At 46.1% G+C, this 15047-nt stretch overlaps 1 protein-coding gene across 2 annotated transcripts; it reads right to left on the reverse strand.

Annotated features, from left to right (window-relative positions):
• Positions 1-3: 3 nt before the first annotated feature.
• Positions 4-8434, reverse strand: PSMC4 (proteasome 26S subunit, ATPase 4). 2 transcript variants are annotated; one of them, XM_060001056.1, is made up of 11 exons: positions 8229-8434; positions 7238-7336; positions 6927-7113; positions 5535-5681; positions 5344-5453; positions 5147-5240; positions 1518-1685; positions 991-1067; positions 680-848; positions 417-472; positions 4-244 (listed from the first exon to the last, which is right to left on the reverse strand). In XM_060001056.1, exons 1-11 carry the CDS (start codon positions 8262-8264, stop codon positions 131-133), a joined length of 1257 nt encoding a protein of 418 aa, XP_059857039.1. In that variant the 5' UTR covers positions 8265-8434; the 3' UTR covers positions 4-130. The 2 variants fall into 2 exon arrangements, with proteins under 2 accessions (XP_059857039.1, XP_059857038.1); XM_060001055.1 differs by having other exon boundaries at positions 8169-8434.
• Positions 8435-15047: the final 6613 nt, after the last annotated feature.

Here is a 15047-nt window from a genome sequence, read left to right on the forward strand (position 1 = left end):
ATTAAACAGATTTGATCTTGTTAGTTTATTGAATAAATCAATTCTGGGTAAAGAAAAAACAGAACTAGCTTTGGGGACAGAGGCTGGGGAAGTGAGCGAACCCCCGGCCCCTGTGGTGCGGGCAGAGGGGTCACTTGTAAAACTCATGCTCCTGTTCGTCCTTCTTGATGACTGTCTTGTATGCTTTCTCGAAGTCCTTGGCCAGAACAATGTAGCGGTTCTCTCGGACAGCCAACATCCCGCTCTGTTGAGGGATGACAGTTAAAATCTACTCCCTGCATTCCCCGCCCCTAATGATGGTGCAGGAAGAGACAGACGCAGCCTAAGACCCAGGGAGGCAATGATGGACAGGACTGCAGCAGAGTGGAGGGTCTTCACACACTCGCTGCCCAATCTAGAGAGAAACCAGCACTCACCTCCTGACAGATGGAGTTGATATCAGCTCCTGAAATCTTATCTGGTCGGGCCACATCTATGGCAGGTGAGTTAAGGAAACCACTCCATGCATGACTGGGTGAATGCTTGTAGCCAGAAGTCATTCTTGGGCTGTCTTTGTCACCATCCCCCTCCCCAGACCCTGGTCTCCCACCTGCACAGTCTGGGTGGTGGTGATGGCAGAGGTGGAGATCTAATCCCCATTCTCAACGGTGACCCTCCCCTCACTTCTAGAGCAGGATACAATCTTCCAAGTCAACCTCCTCAGAGAGGTTCATCTTGCTGGTGATAGTGGAGAAAATCAATCTCTTCTGGCGGCGGTCAGGGAGTGGAAATTCAATTTTACGGTCAAGGCGTCCCGGCCGCAGCAAAGCAGGATCCAGGGTGTCTGCTCTGTTTGTGGCCATGATCACCTGGCACCGGGGACAGGCCAGCTCAGACCTCTGTCCCCACTATACTCCATCCTGTCGCAATAACCTATCTCCTCACATGCCAGCCTCCATCCTTCCCTGATTCCCACACCACACCTCCCCTCGCCCATCCTGAACCCCAAACCTTGACGTTGACGTTCTGGTCGAATCCATCCATTTGATTCAGTAGCTCCAGCAGGATTCTCTGAACCTCCCTGTCAGCTGGATAGTGTATAACACGGTCAGTCCAGGGCATCCCACATGACAAGCCTGCCCAAGACCCCAGGCCCTGGGACTTCCCTGGTGGCACACTGGTTAATAATCCGCCTGCCAGTGCAGAGGACACGGGTTCAAGCCCCGGTCCAGGGAGATCTCACATGTCGCGGTGCAACTAAGCCCGTGCGCCACAACTGAGCCTGCACTCTAGGGCCCGCGAGTCACAAGTACTGAGCCCACACGCTGCAACTACTGAAGCCTGTGCGCCTAGAACCAGTGCTCTGCAATGCAGCAAGAGAAGCCTCTGCAATGAGAAGCCTGGGCACTGCAACGAAGAGTAGCCCCTGCTCGCTGCAGCTAGAGAAAGCCCACACGCAGCAACGAAGACCCAACACAGCCAAAAAATAAATAAATTCATTAAAAAAAAAGACCCCAGGCTGTTTGGGCATCACTCACCCCCTGTCTGGGCATCGAATCTCTTGGTTGCGATGGCATCAATCTCATCTATGAAGATGATGGCAGGCGCATTCTCCTTGGCCAGGCGGAACACGTCCCGGACCATGCGAGGGCCCTCACCCAGGTACTTCTGTACAAACTCTGAGCCCACAACTCGGATGAATGCAGCTGATGGCAGGATGACAGGGGTTAGACGAGAATGGAACACCTGTAGGGCCCCATAATACTTTAACTGAAACTGAGAATTCCTTGAGGAGATCCTTTTCTTTGGATACCCACTCCAAGTAGCCAGGTCATTCTCTCATGACCTGGGCTGGGTTCCAGATCCAGCTAGGCGGACCAGCTTGTACCCCACAGAGACCCAGCAGCACAAATCATGAATCCTGCCTATGGATGTGTCCTTTTTTGGCCCAACATTTAGAAATCAGGGTATTAAAAAAAAATGTCTGTGCTTCGACATACCGACAAAGAAGAGCTAGAGACATTCATGGAATCCAACATACCAAAAAATGTGAATTTCCGGAGTGCTTGAAAGATCAGTAAGAAAACAGGTTTTCCATACACAGGCATCATGCTGCCTTACCAAGAGCTCAAAGGACCCCTTTTGAATATCATGCAAGAGTCAAGAACCAGGAACACATATTCTGACATAATCAACAAGTGGCAGTGGGGTTAAAGACAGGTTCTGGGCTTGCCTCTCCTTTCCATCTTTTCTTAGAGTTTAACTTGTTTGTTAGTGACTGGATGTGGCTTTGTGTTGCACGGAGCAACCTCCAGGACACTCCTTCCAGCCACCACAGAGAAAGGAGACACAAAGTCCATTATGTAGATCTGGTCCCAAATGAGATGTGCTGTGAATGTGAAATACACACCAGACTTCAAAAGACAGTACAAAAAACGTAAAATATCTCAATAAATGTCCATCAACAAATGAATAGATAAAGGGTGCTATATACATACAACAGAATATTATTTGGCTTTCAAAAGGAGATAAGTTCTGGCACATGTTTCAACATGGGTAAGCCCCAAAGACATTATGCTCAGGGAAGTAAGCCAGCCACAAAAAGACAAATACTCTATGATTCATCCATGTATATGAGGTGCCCAGAATAGGCAAATTCATAGAGACTGAAAGTAGAACAGAGGTTATCAGGGGCTGCGGGGAGGGAGAAATAGGGAGTGATTGTCTAATGGGTATGGAGTTACAGTTTGGATGATGAACAAGTCCCAGAAGTGGACAGTGGTGATGGCTGTACAACACTGTGAATCCACTTGATGCCACTTATAAACTGTATATTTATAAAGTGGTTAAAATGGTAAATTTTATGCTATATGTTTTACTACAATAAAAAATTATTGTATTATATATTTTACTACAATAAAAAATTATAGAAAAAAACTCAAGTTTTGTATCTGCTGCGTGTTAAAATAATAATATTTTTGAGTATACTGGTTAAATAAAAAAACATATTTTAGACGAAGTTCACCTAGTTCTTTTGTTTAAAAAATGAGTACTTAAAAATTTAAATTATATATGTAGCTTCATTATACAGTTGACCCTTGAACAACACAGGGTTTAGGGGTGCTGACCCTCTGTGCATAAAATCTGTGTATAACTTTATAGCTGGCCCTCCAGATCTGCAGTTCTGCCTCTGCGGATTCATCCAACCATACATCATGTGAAAAAAATCTGGGTGTTAAGTGGACCCTCGAAGTTCAAGCCTCTGTTGTTTGAGGGGCAACTGTATTTCTATTGAACCCTGCCTGTCTAAAACCACCCTGATCTCAGGACAACAGTCGAAATCTCTTAGGTTAGCACTAAGACTATTCATATTCACGCCCATTCTGATCCCTGGACCTGCACAGCTCCTCCTTCAGCCAGCCATTCAACAGTTATTTTCTGAGCACCTACCACAATTCAGCTACTGGGCGGGCACTGGAAACACAAAAAAGGACAAACGCACAAGTTCCCTGCCCTCGTCGAGTTTAGTCATGGTCTACTCACCACTACTCACAACTCCCTAAATGAGTTCTTTCCCACCCCCTGGCCTTCGCAAATGCTATTCCTTCTCCCAACTGTGTGCCTGACAGACTCCTCACACCTCTCTCTGGGAACCCCTACCTAAGAGCCTACGCAGAATGGATTGACAACCCTCCTTTAGGGCTATCCCACTACCTTCCTTGCTTCTTTGGAGCACGTGCTACTCTTCAGGCCGTTCCCACCCAAGCTCACCTCCAAGCATAACCCCCGTGCTCAGTTGGCTTCAACTACTGGGGCCTCCTCACTGTTCCTAGAACACTAAGCACACACCTGTCTCAAGGCCTTTGCACTCGAGTCCCTCAGCCTGACACACTCCCTCCCCCAGGGGTCCACATGACTCACTCCCTCAAGGCTTCTTCTAGGTCTTCATGTAAATGTCACCTCAGAAAAGTCTTCCCTGACCACCTCCAGTCCCGGCACATAAAGCCGCCGCCCCTGTTATTCCCTATCCCCTGCCCCTTAGTTGTTTTCTTCAGGCATTAGCACCACATGACATATAATCTCTTCATTCATTTGTTAGTGCTTCCTCAACTAAGACATCACCTTTACGGGGGGGACTTTGTTCTGTTCACGGCCATGCCTTCCGCACCTAGAACACAGCTTGGTACATATTAGGTGCTCAATAAATGTTAACTGACTGAGTTCTAAGTGTTTATTTTCCTTTTTTTTCAGCCACACTGGGAGATTCTCCAATGCAGGGGACAGGTCTGACTCATCCCTATATCCCAGCACCTGGGAGAGCAGAAGTTCAATGAATGATCATGACAATGGCTAACATTTACTGTCCACTTACTACGTGCCAGGTATGGTTTTAGAAGCTTTATATTGATTTAATCCTCTGAATAATCCAGAAAATTAAGAAATGGAGGCACAGAGAGGCTAACTTGCCAAGTAGTTACATAAACTAACTTACGTAAGTAGTACTAACTTATATAAGTAGGTGTAGGGGGGCCAGATTTCAGACACAGGCAGTCTGGCCCAGAAAACACACTGCTTACCCACTGCCCTCTACTGCTCCTTGGCTTAGATATATTAAGATTTTAAGATGAGCTGAGTCCTGTCCTTAGGCTTTACAAACAGTAATACAGTGACTTTCAGACATCTTTGTTTAGAACCTACAAGAAGAAATACATCTGTCAACAACCACAGCACACCTGTGTACAATGTTTGTGTGTGTTCACAAACAATACAAGTTCTTACTATGTGGGGTGGACTCCAACGTTTTCTGTTCTGTTTCATTTTTTTAAATTTTTTTAGCTGGTTGCAACCCATGAATTTGAATTCATAATTACTAATGGGTCATTAGTAATGACCCATTAGTAGGAAAAACATGGCATTATTTCATTAATTCCCCACAATCATGCTGTGAAATGAGTGTTCTATTAGATGAGGAAGTTGAGGCACGAGAGTAAAGTCACTTCCCCAGGATGGCACAGCCACTCAGTCAGACGCACACTGGGTCTTTGACCCTAGAGCCCATGTTCTTAATCGCTGTGCCACACTACTTCCTGGGGAGGATGAGAGAACTGAGGGCAAGGTCGGAAGAGCCCAGAAAGTCAGAGCTCGGGGGAGGGGCCAAGCGGCTCACCTGTCGTGTGATGAGCCACAGCCTTTGCCAACATGGTCTTCCCGCAGCCGGGCGGGCCATACATGAGGACGCCTCGGGGAGGGTCGATGCCGATCTGAAGCACAGAGGTGGAGAAAAGCATGAGCCGGGGAGTCCATCACCAACTGGAGACATGGTGGGGATGGCCTCTCCCTTCCCTGCCAGCTCCAGCTCCTCACCTGCTTGTAGAGCTCAAAGTGCGTAAGGGGGAGCTCCACGGCCTCCCGCACCTCCTGCTTCTGGATGTCCATGCCCCCGATGTCCGCGTACATCACGTCTGGCTTCTGATCTGGTGGAAGAGCAGAGCTGGGGCTCCCAGCCTGGCCCGCAGGGTCCCCTCAGGCCTCCCTGGCCCTGGGCTCCCCCTCACCTGAGGTGAGCATCATGATGCTGCTGTCGGCCTCAGGAGGCAGCACGTCCACCAGGGCGTTGCTGTGCTTGTGGAGGGCCACCGAGGCGTTGGGCTTGAGCAGCTCCCGGTCGATGGTGCTCAGGATGCGCACATAGTAGTTGGAGCCTTTGGGAAGAGGACAAGAAGGGAGAGGGGAAAATGAGAAGTGCCAGAACCTCAAAACTGCCGACCTCACAGCTGTACCTCCAGGCCGACAGTATCTCTCACTCAGACCCCAAATGGCCCTCCTGGCTTCTAGTCTTGCCTCCTCCAGTCCACCCCGGCATCCATCCACACTAACAACTTCCCTGTCTATCCCTGACTCTTGAGCTCCAGCCCCAGGTGACCAGCAGCCTCCTGGAATGCCTGCCCATGGACATCCCCACGGCATGTCTCACTCACCATGTCTCAGTATCTTCCCCCCATTTATGCTGCTCCTCCTGGGTCTCTGTCTCAGGGAGGCCCATGGTGCCGAGTCACTAGCGAGAGCTCTAAGCCTCATTCTGGACTTTTCTCTGCTTCCCTCCACAGCCTGCCAGTCACCATGGCGGTCCACCAGCCTCCTAAAATGTCTCTCTGACTAATCCCTTCCCTCCTGCCCAGGGACCCTGCCCTGATTCAGCACCATCCTCTCCCATCTAGGTCTCTGCAGCAGAATCCTTCTTGCTTGCCCAGCCTCCAGTCTCACATCCCCAGTCCACCTTCTACATTTATTGTAGTGACACACACATCTCTTTCTGGCCTCAGTCTCTCTCCTGACCTTCAGACCTGGCTGTCCAGTGACCTCCCAGACACTTCCCTGTGATGTCCCAGACGGCCCTCACTGTCTCCCTGCAAACCTGCTTTTCTGCCCATGTCTCCATCTCAGGGATAGCCACTGTCCCCCTGAGTCCTAAAGATCAAAGACACAGGCCTCATTGTGGATATCTCCCTCCCTTCACTACCTCACTACCAGCCCATCAGTCCAATTCCAGGCCCAGTCACATACCTTTCCCCGCAAACTTGATAAGAATATGGCTTGGTCCAGAGGAGCAGAGGCCAGAAGCACGAAAAGACAGATAAGATGCAGAGACAACACCCATCATGAAGGCAGAGCCTAGACCCACGGTAATAACAGCAGCTCCCGTATACTGGGTCCTTACCAGAGCCCAATCTCTTAACACTTCACCTGTGCTTTCAAATTGTAGGTCCCAACCCAGTAGTAGTTGTGAAATCATTTGAGAGTCATGACCAGAACGTTGTTTAAAACAAAACAGACTAGAACAAAATGGGAAACTAGTTAAGAGTATGTCACAATACACACACATAGAGAAAGAGAGAGAGAGAGAACGTAAAATATATTTCCAGATGAGTAAACAACCCCCCACGCACCTGTGGTGGAGCCCACGATGGCTGTATTCTGATCCACAGCCTCCAGAAACTGCCCAATAACCAGTGGGATGCTCTGGATTCGCTTCACCTCCTCCTGGGCATGGAGGAATTCCTTCTTCAGGTTCTTTTGCTCATCCTTGATGTACTCCTCCTGCACCTCCAGGAACTCCAGCTCTTGCTGCAGCTTCTGTGAGCAGAGAGGGAAGAGGTAGGGGATGGCTCCAGGCCTTGCTGAGCCAAGGAGCAGTGGAAGGTGGGGGAAGTATGGGATGCTGGGCCCTGTGCAGGGTCCGGATTGGGTTTGAATGTACCTTGTAGCGGCTGTACAGGTCCTCAAGGTCCTCAGGCTCAGGCCCCAGGAAGGACAGGCCAGTCTGGGGCCGTGACACAGACAGGGCTGGGATCTCATCCTAGACCATGGAGGGAAACTCAGGATGGAAGAAGAAGGTCCCCTTATGAAAGTATCTAGAGCCCCCCTCCCAATTCACCATGAAGTCACTTGGCCCCTAACAGGCTCCTGACATCATTCAGCTCCCTAAATAGATCCTGGAAACCTCTCAGTCCCCTAAACAGGTTTCTGAAGTCACCCAACTCCTCACAGGCCCCTCGGTCAAACAGCCTTCCAAACAGATCTTCTGGTATCATATGGCACGTGTCACGTGTCTGCAATGTCACCCAACTCCCATCTAGGGCCTAAATGTCTGATCAACTCCTTACTAGACCCCAATGCCCTCCAGGCCCCCTCAACAGGTTCCTAATATCACATGGCTCTCTCAATTGACAAAGTCACCATGCCTTCATACAGTCCAGGCGTTACTCAATTACCTCCCGAAGACGCCTCATGTCACAGAACTCCAGCTCACACTAGACCCTTATGTCATCCAGCTCCCAGGTAGCCCCCAAACATCACTCGGCCAGACCACATACATTACTCGGCCCTCCAACACCAGCTAAGACCCGAATGTCAGTCAGCTCCCCAGCCCAGCCGCAGGTATCATTCGGCCCCACGGCCGAATCCCACACATCACTCACTACCGACCCATCCCCAGTGCCGCCGGGTCACCGATGTCACAGCATTCCCAGCTAAACCTCGAAATCATTCAGTCCCAAAGAACCTCTGATGTCACTCGTTTCCCCAGCCCAGCTTTCCGAGCCCTACTGCCCTCCCAGCATCACTCAGCCACAGCCCAGGCCTCGGGACGGCACTAAGCTCTCCACTGAGACCTCCGAAAACACTCAGACCCAGGCCTGGATCCCGAAGTCGCTCAACATCCCATTCAGGTCGGCTTCGCCCTCTCGGACCTGAGCTTTCTCCACCAGGATGCCTATCTCCTCCATAGCGACCAAGCCGGCCTCTGTGCAGCCCGGCCTAAGCCAGTCACCGCTTCCGCTGATGCCACCGGAAAGCCAGGGCCTGGATGGATTCTGGAAAACGTAGTTTAAGACACCAAGAGAGACGGCCGGATGGCCCGGATAGGCCGGATAGGTAAAGGGCAGGGCGACCTAGTCCTGAGCTCCTCCCCCAAGATATGCTCATGCGCACTCCGTACCGCGCGAGCGCGCGGGCGGGCCCGGGGCGGTGCGCGTGTGCAATAGCGCGCCTTGGCGCAGTCTCGCACGGCGTTCTCGCTCTCGGGTTTTCTCGCCGGCGCGCTGCTCTCGTTGCTCTTTGACCAGAAGAGTTTCCCAGAGATCTGTCAGAGTCTGATGGCAAAGTGCTCTTTTATCTTTAGTGGCGGGGCTGGAGCTGCCTTTGGCCGGGTTTCGCAGAGGGGCTCTTTTAGGGGGTTTCCAAGTAGGCTGCAGCCGAGGATTGCCCCCCGCGCGGGGGCGGGAAGACGGGGGCTGCCCCTGAGAATGACACTTCTTACCGGGCTCCATCCCGGGGGTGAGGAGCCCCAAGCCTGCCATTACCAGTTACTTCATTACCGTGAATCAAGTAGAACCCACGCATTAGGGCTGGAGAAGGTGAGGCAGCGGTGCCAGGAGTTGGGTCACGCAGGAGAACTGCAGGCCTATATAGACCAGGCCCTGTGCTTAAGTCTTACATGCTCACCTCATCGAATCTTGACAGACATTATGTTCCCTCTTTTACAGGGAAAGAAACCAGAGCGCGGGGCCCCAGATCTGTCGGTCCTCAAAGCCTGTTCTTCTGACCGCTGTTCATCACACCAGCTACAGTTTTGTCAAGTAAACTTTTTATTCAAGTATAAGTACAGAGAAGTATACATATCATTAGTGTGCAGTTCAACGAATTTACACAAAGTAAACACACCCAAATAACCAATACTCAGATCAAAAAACCAAACAGAGAAGCCCCCAGAAGCTCTGCACATGCTCTTTCTGCCACCCTCATCCCCTCTGAAAGTTATCATTTACCTGATTTCTAACAGCATGGATTACTTTGTCTGTTTCAAACTCTCTAGGGACCCATACAGTGTGTACTGTGTTTTTACCTTCTTTTACTTAACATGTTTGTGAGATTCATATTGTGTGTAGGGATAGTTCTTTCATTTTCATTTGTGTATGGTTTCCATTGTGTGAATATGCCTAAAACTGGATATTTTCCTGTTTGGGGCTATACTGATGCTATGAATATTCTAATACATTTCTTTGGTAAACATGGGAATATACTCCAGGGCAGGTATGTGTTTAGCTTTAGCAGACACTGTCAAACTATAGTACTAACTTACACTCCCACCAGTGGAGCATACATTTGATACAGTCTGTCATAAAAATTTTTTTTTTGTGCAACGTCACTAATTATTAGAGAAATGCAAATCAAAACTACAATGAGATACCACCTCACACCGGTCAGAATGGTCATCATTAAAAAGTCTACAAATAACAAATGCTGGAGAGGGTGTGGAGAAAAGGGAACCCTCCTGCACTGTTGGTGGGAATGTAAGTTGATGCATCCACTGTGGAAAACAGTATGGAGGTTCCTCAGAAAACTAAAAATAGAATTACCATATGATCCAGCGATCCCACTCCTGGGTGTATAACCAGACAAAACTATAATTGTAAAAGATACATGTACCCCTATGTCCATAGCAGCACTATTCACAATAGCCTAAACAACATAATGTCCATCGACAGATGAATGGATAAAGAAGGTGTGGTACATATATACAATGGAATACTACTCAGCCATAAAAAGAACAAAATAATGCCATTTGCAGCAACATGGATACAACTACAGACTATCATACTAAGTGAAGTCAGAAAGAGAAAGACAAATACCATATGATATCACTTATGAGTGGGATCCAAAATATGGCACAAATGAACCTGTCTACAAAAGAGAAACAGACTCACAGACATAGAGAACAGACTTGTGGTTGCCAAGGGGGATGGGGGAAGGGAGAGGGATGGACTGGGAGTTTGGGGTTGGTAGATGCAAACTATTGCATTTAGAATGGATAAACGACAAGGCCCTAATGTATAGCACAGAGAACTATATTCAGTATCCTGTGATAAACCATAATGGAAAAGAATATTAAAAAAGAATGCAAAAAAATTTTTTTTCCGCCATTCTCAGCGGTGTGTGGTGGGTTGTCACACTAGACACCGTTTTGTGTGAGTACTTTTAGCCAGGCGATATCCAAACCGTGATCTCTGAATCCTTACAACACTTTCAGGGGTAGGTTTGCGTTTCCTCATTTTACAGATGAGGACACTGAGGCTCAGACAAGAGAAAGTCACTTCCACTAAGTCAAAGAAAGTCAGTGGTTCCTGCTCAGTGTCAGCCCTACACAGGGGGAACCCAGAGATTAATCAGATCTGGTCCCTGTCTTCCTAGTTTAAGGTCCCAGTGTTTTTATTTCCACAAAAAAGGGAAAACAATGGCAACAAGTCCTTCCTTTTTTCTCTGCATTGACAACCCTCAGTTCCATCTTTCATATCTCTGTCTAATACCCAGAAGGCATCCCAGATTTCTACTTGAGTCTTAGAGTCTATGAGTTATTCCCCCAAGCCCAGTCAAATTGTCTCCAAGTTCTCTTTGCTACCTTTGGCAATGATAAATCAATGTATCCCTTTGGAATCTTTATGGAGAATAATCATAAGTAGCCATTTCCTGAACACTGACCATGTACCTGGTTCTTTGCTAAGCATTTTACCTCATTATCTCATTTAATCTTCACAACAATCTTAGGGGGTAGTAAAAGTAACCACTTATACAGAGTCCTTACCTTGTGCCAGGGACTCATGCGTGTCTTATATATATCATGATTTAATCTCAGATTCAAGTGGGATTTGAAATGGGAGCTGTTGTCTTCTTTCTTTTTCAGGTCCTACATGAGAAACCAGGCTCAGAGAGGTGAAGTCACTTGCCCAAGATTACACAGCAAGTAAATGGTAGACCTGGCATTCAAATCCAGAGCCTATCATTTGGATTTGCAGATGATCTTTGACAGGTAAGCCAGTTGTTTTCAAAAAGGAGGACATCAAATCATTTAGGGAGATTTTTCAAGCTAGACCCACCTTTCCTAGCACCCTATCATAATGACTCTCCCCTCCATCTCGCAGTTAAGAACCACACTTCTAGGTCATTTCACAGTGGGCATATTAAAGCCAGGACCAGCCCAGCTGACTAAAATTTAACTCCCCTGGTTTAAGGCCAGGGCTTTCTTCCTCTTGACTATACTGCCTTCTAACAGAAGTCCTGAGCAGCTCTTGTTTTGAGTGAGGGGGTTCATGAATCTGTGTCTTTAGAGCCCTGGGTGAGGCTAAGTGCATACAGGAGCCAGCAGACAGGTCTGTAAAGATAGCTGGGCTGGCAGAGAACCTATTCCTCATCTACAGAGAGTGGTTGAAACTCAACTCCAGCCACAATAGCCATGCCAGAGTGTTGGCCTATTGTTGCCAGATCTGGTGTTTCAACAGAAGTCAAGAATCTAGAGTTTCAAGTGAAGTCCTTTTTTTTTTGGCCGCACTGTGCAGCATGTGGGATCTTAGTTCCCGGACCAGGGATTGAACCCGCACACCCTGCAGTGGAAGCGCGAAGTCTTAACCACTGGACCTCCAGGGAAGTCCCTGTCAAGTGAAGTCTTCTAATTTTTAAATGTTGACAACAAATTCAAACACAAAAACACCATGCAAGCCAAATAAAACACATCTGGGGGCTTCGTATAGTAGATAGATGACACCTGGTCTAGGTTTATATCCTGTCCCCAGTATTACTATCAAAGGCCCAGGAAGGAAGAGATTTACTTAGTCCCGGGGTAGAAGTGGAGGGAAGGGTCTGAACTATTCAGAAGGCAGTAAAAATATGGAGTAAAGCTTAGGTAAGTATTAAACTCTGGGAAGGAGCAAATGTAAATGTCTAACAATAAATGATTGGTTAAATAACCTTTAAACCATCCATCCATTATAGGCTATCACAATTTTAAAAAGTGGTATAGAATATTTAATGATATGCCATATGTTCACAAAATATGTAACACCCAAAAAAAATAGACAACAAAGCAATACAGTATAAACCCTTCTCAAAAGTCTTTTATTTTGAAATTTCAGTTACAGAAACTTCTCAGACTGGTAAATACTCTTTACCCAGATTCCCCAAATGTTAATATTTGAACACATTTGCTTTATCATTCTCTTTTTCTCTATATGTTCATTCTTATATATGTGTGTGTGTATACACATACATATTATACATATAGCTTATGTATATTATACATATGTCTATATAATTTGTTTATTTTAACTGCTACTGGGATTTTTATTTGGATTGCATTAAATCGATAGATCAATTTGGAGAGAACTGGCACCTTAACAATATTGTCTTCCCATTCATAATAGTGGTATGTCTCTCCATTTATTTAGTTCTTCTTTGATTTCCTTCTTTAGTGTTTGTCCCTTTCAGTATACAGACACGGCACATATTTTGCTAGACTTATACCTAATACAATTTTTCAAGCTATTTAAAATAGTGCTGTTTAAAAAAACAGGTATAATTGATATACCATAAACTGCACATATTCAAAGTATACAATTTGATAAGTTTTGGTATACATGTGCACGCAATACCATCACCAGAGTCAAGATAATGAACATATCTATTACCCTCAAAATTTTCTTCACGTCCCTTTGTACTCTCTCCCTCCTGCCCTCTCCTTGCCTCCACGTCCGAAAACTCTCATTCATTTGCACATTTTAGAATTTTACGTAAATGGAATCATATGGTATGCACTCTTTCACTCAGCATTATTCTCACATCCATGTTATTGTGTGTATCAACAGTTCATTCCTTTTTATTGCTGAGTGTTCCATTGTATTGATTGACAGTCTTTGGCTATTACAAGTAAAGTTGTTATGAACATTTATATACAAGTTGGACGTGTGCTTTTATTTCTCTTGGGTAAATACCTAGGGGTGGAATGGCTAGGTCATATGGTAGGTGTACGTTTAACTTTTTAAGGAGCTGCCAAACTGATTCCCAAAGTGGTTGCACCATTTTACATTCCCATTAGCAGTGTGAGAGTTCTCATTGCTCCACATCCTCACCAAATACTCCCTGACTTTTGAATCAGTCTTTTCAATTTTAGACATTCTAACAGGTATAGTTTACATCTGAATTTACCTAGTGACTAACAGTGTTGAGCCATTTTTTTTCTTACCATCCATACACCTTTGGTGGAGTGCTTCTTCAAATCATTTGCCCATTTTTTTTTTTTTTTTTTTTTTGCGGTACGCGGACCTCCTCTCACTGTTGTGGTCTCTCCCGTTGCGGAGCACAGGCTCCGGACGCGCAGGCCCAGCGGCCATGGCTCACGGGCCCAGCCGCTCCGCGGCATGTGGGATCTTTCCGGACTGGGGCACGAACCCGTGTCCCCTGCATCGGCAGGCAGACTCTCAACCACTGCGCCACCAGGGAAGCCCAATGTTCTTGATTTTTAAATCCACTTTATCAAATTTTTAATGGATCATGCTCTCAGTTTGCCTAAAAAATCTTTGCCTAATGGAAATTCACAAAGATTTTTCCTCTATGTTTTCTTCTAAAAGTTTTGTAGTTTCATATTTTACATTTAGATCTGTGATTCATTTTGAGTTGTTTTTTGTATATGGTGCAAAGTGTTGATCAAAGTTTATGTTTTTGCATATAGATACCCAGTTGTTCCAGCACCATTTGTTGAAAAAACTCTTCCCAGTGAATTACCTTGAAACTTTGTCAAAATTCAATTGACTATGCATGTGTGGATCTCTCTGTGGACTGTTTTTACTCCTGATCTATTTTTCTATCTTGACACCAATACCACATTGTCTTAAGCTTTATACTATAGCTTTATAAATCTTAAAGTTCAGTAGTGGAAGTCTTCCAACTTCATCCTTATTTTTCAAAGTTATTTTGTTTATTCTACATACATAGCATTTCTATAAGAATTTTGGAATCTGCTTTTCAATTTTTGTAAAAAATTCTTACAGGATTGGATTTGGGAACGTATTGGATCTATGGACTAATTTGGAGAAAACTGACATCTTAGCATTATATCTTCCAATCTGTGAGCTCAGTATATTTCTCCACTTATTTAGGTATACCTTAATTTCTCCCAGCACTGTTTTTTCATTTTTAGTGTACAGATCTTATACATGTTTGGTCAGAATTATCCCTATGTATTTCATATACTTAATGATCTTACAAATGGTATTTAAAATTTTTTTTATTTTTAATTTTTGGGTCCTAGTATATGGAAATATGATTTACTTTTGCACAGTATCCTGTGACCTTGTCAAAATCACTTACTAGTTTTAAGATTATTTATGTAGATTCCTTGGGATCATCTACACATCATGCCATCAATGAATAGAGATTGTTTTCTTTCCTTTTTTTTTTTTCTTTTTTTGCGGTACGCGGGCCTCTCACTGTTGTGGCCTCTCCCGTTGTGGAGCACAGGCTCTGGACGCGCAGGCTCAGCGGCCATAGCTCACGGGCCCAGCCGCTCCGCGGCATGTGGGATCTTCCCGAACCGGGGCTCGAACCCGTGTCCCCTGCATCGGCAGGTGGACTCTCAACCACTGCGCCACCAGGGAAGCCCTCTTTCCTTTTTTTTATAAATTTATTTTTATTTTAGTTTTATTTATTTTTGGCTGTGTTGGGTCTTCGTTGCTGTGCTCAGG

The sequence above is a fragment of the Delphinus delphis genome, chromosome 20 (assembly GCF_949987515.2).
Source record: "Delphinus delphis chromosome 20, mDelDel1.2, whole genome shotgun sequence".
NCBI classification, from domain to species: Eukaryota; Metazoa; Chordata; class Mammalia; order Artiodactyla; family Delphinidae; genus Delphinus; species Delphinus delphis.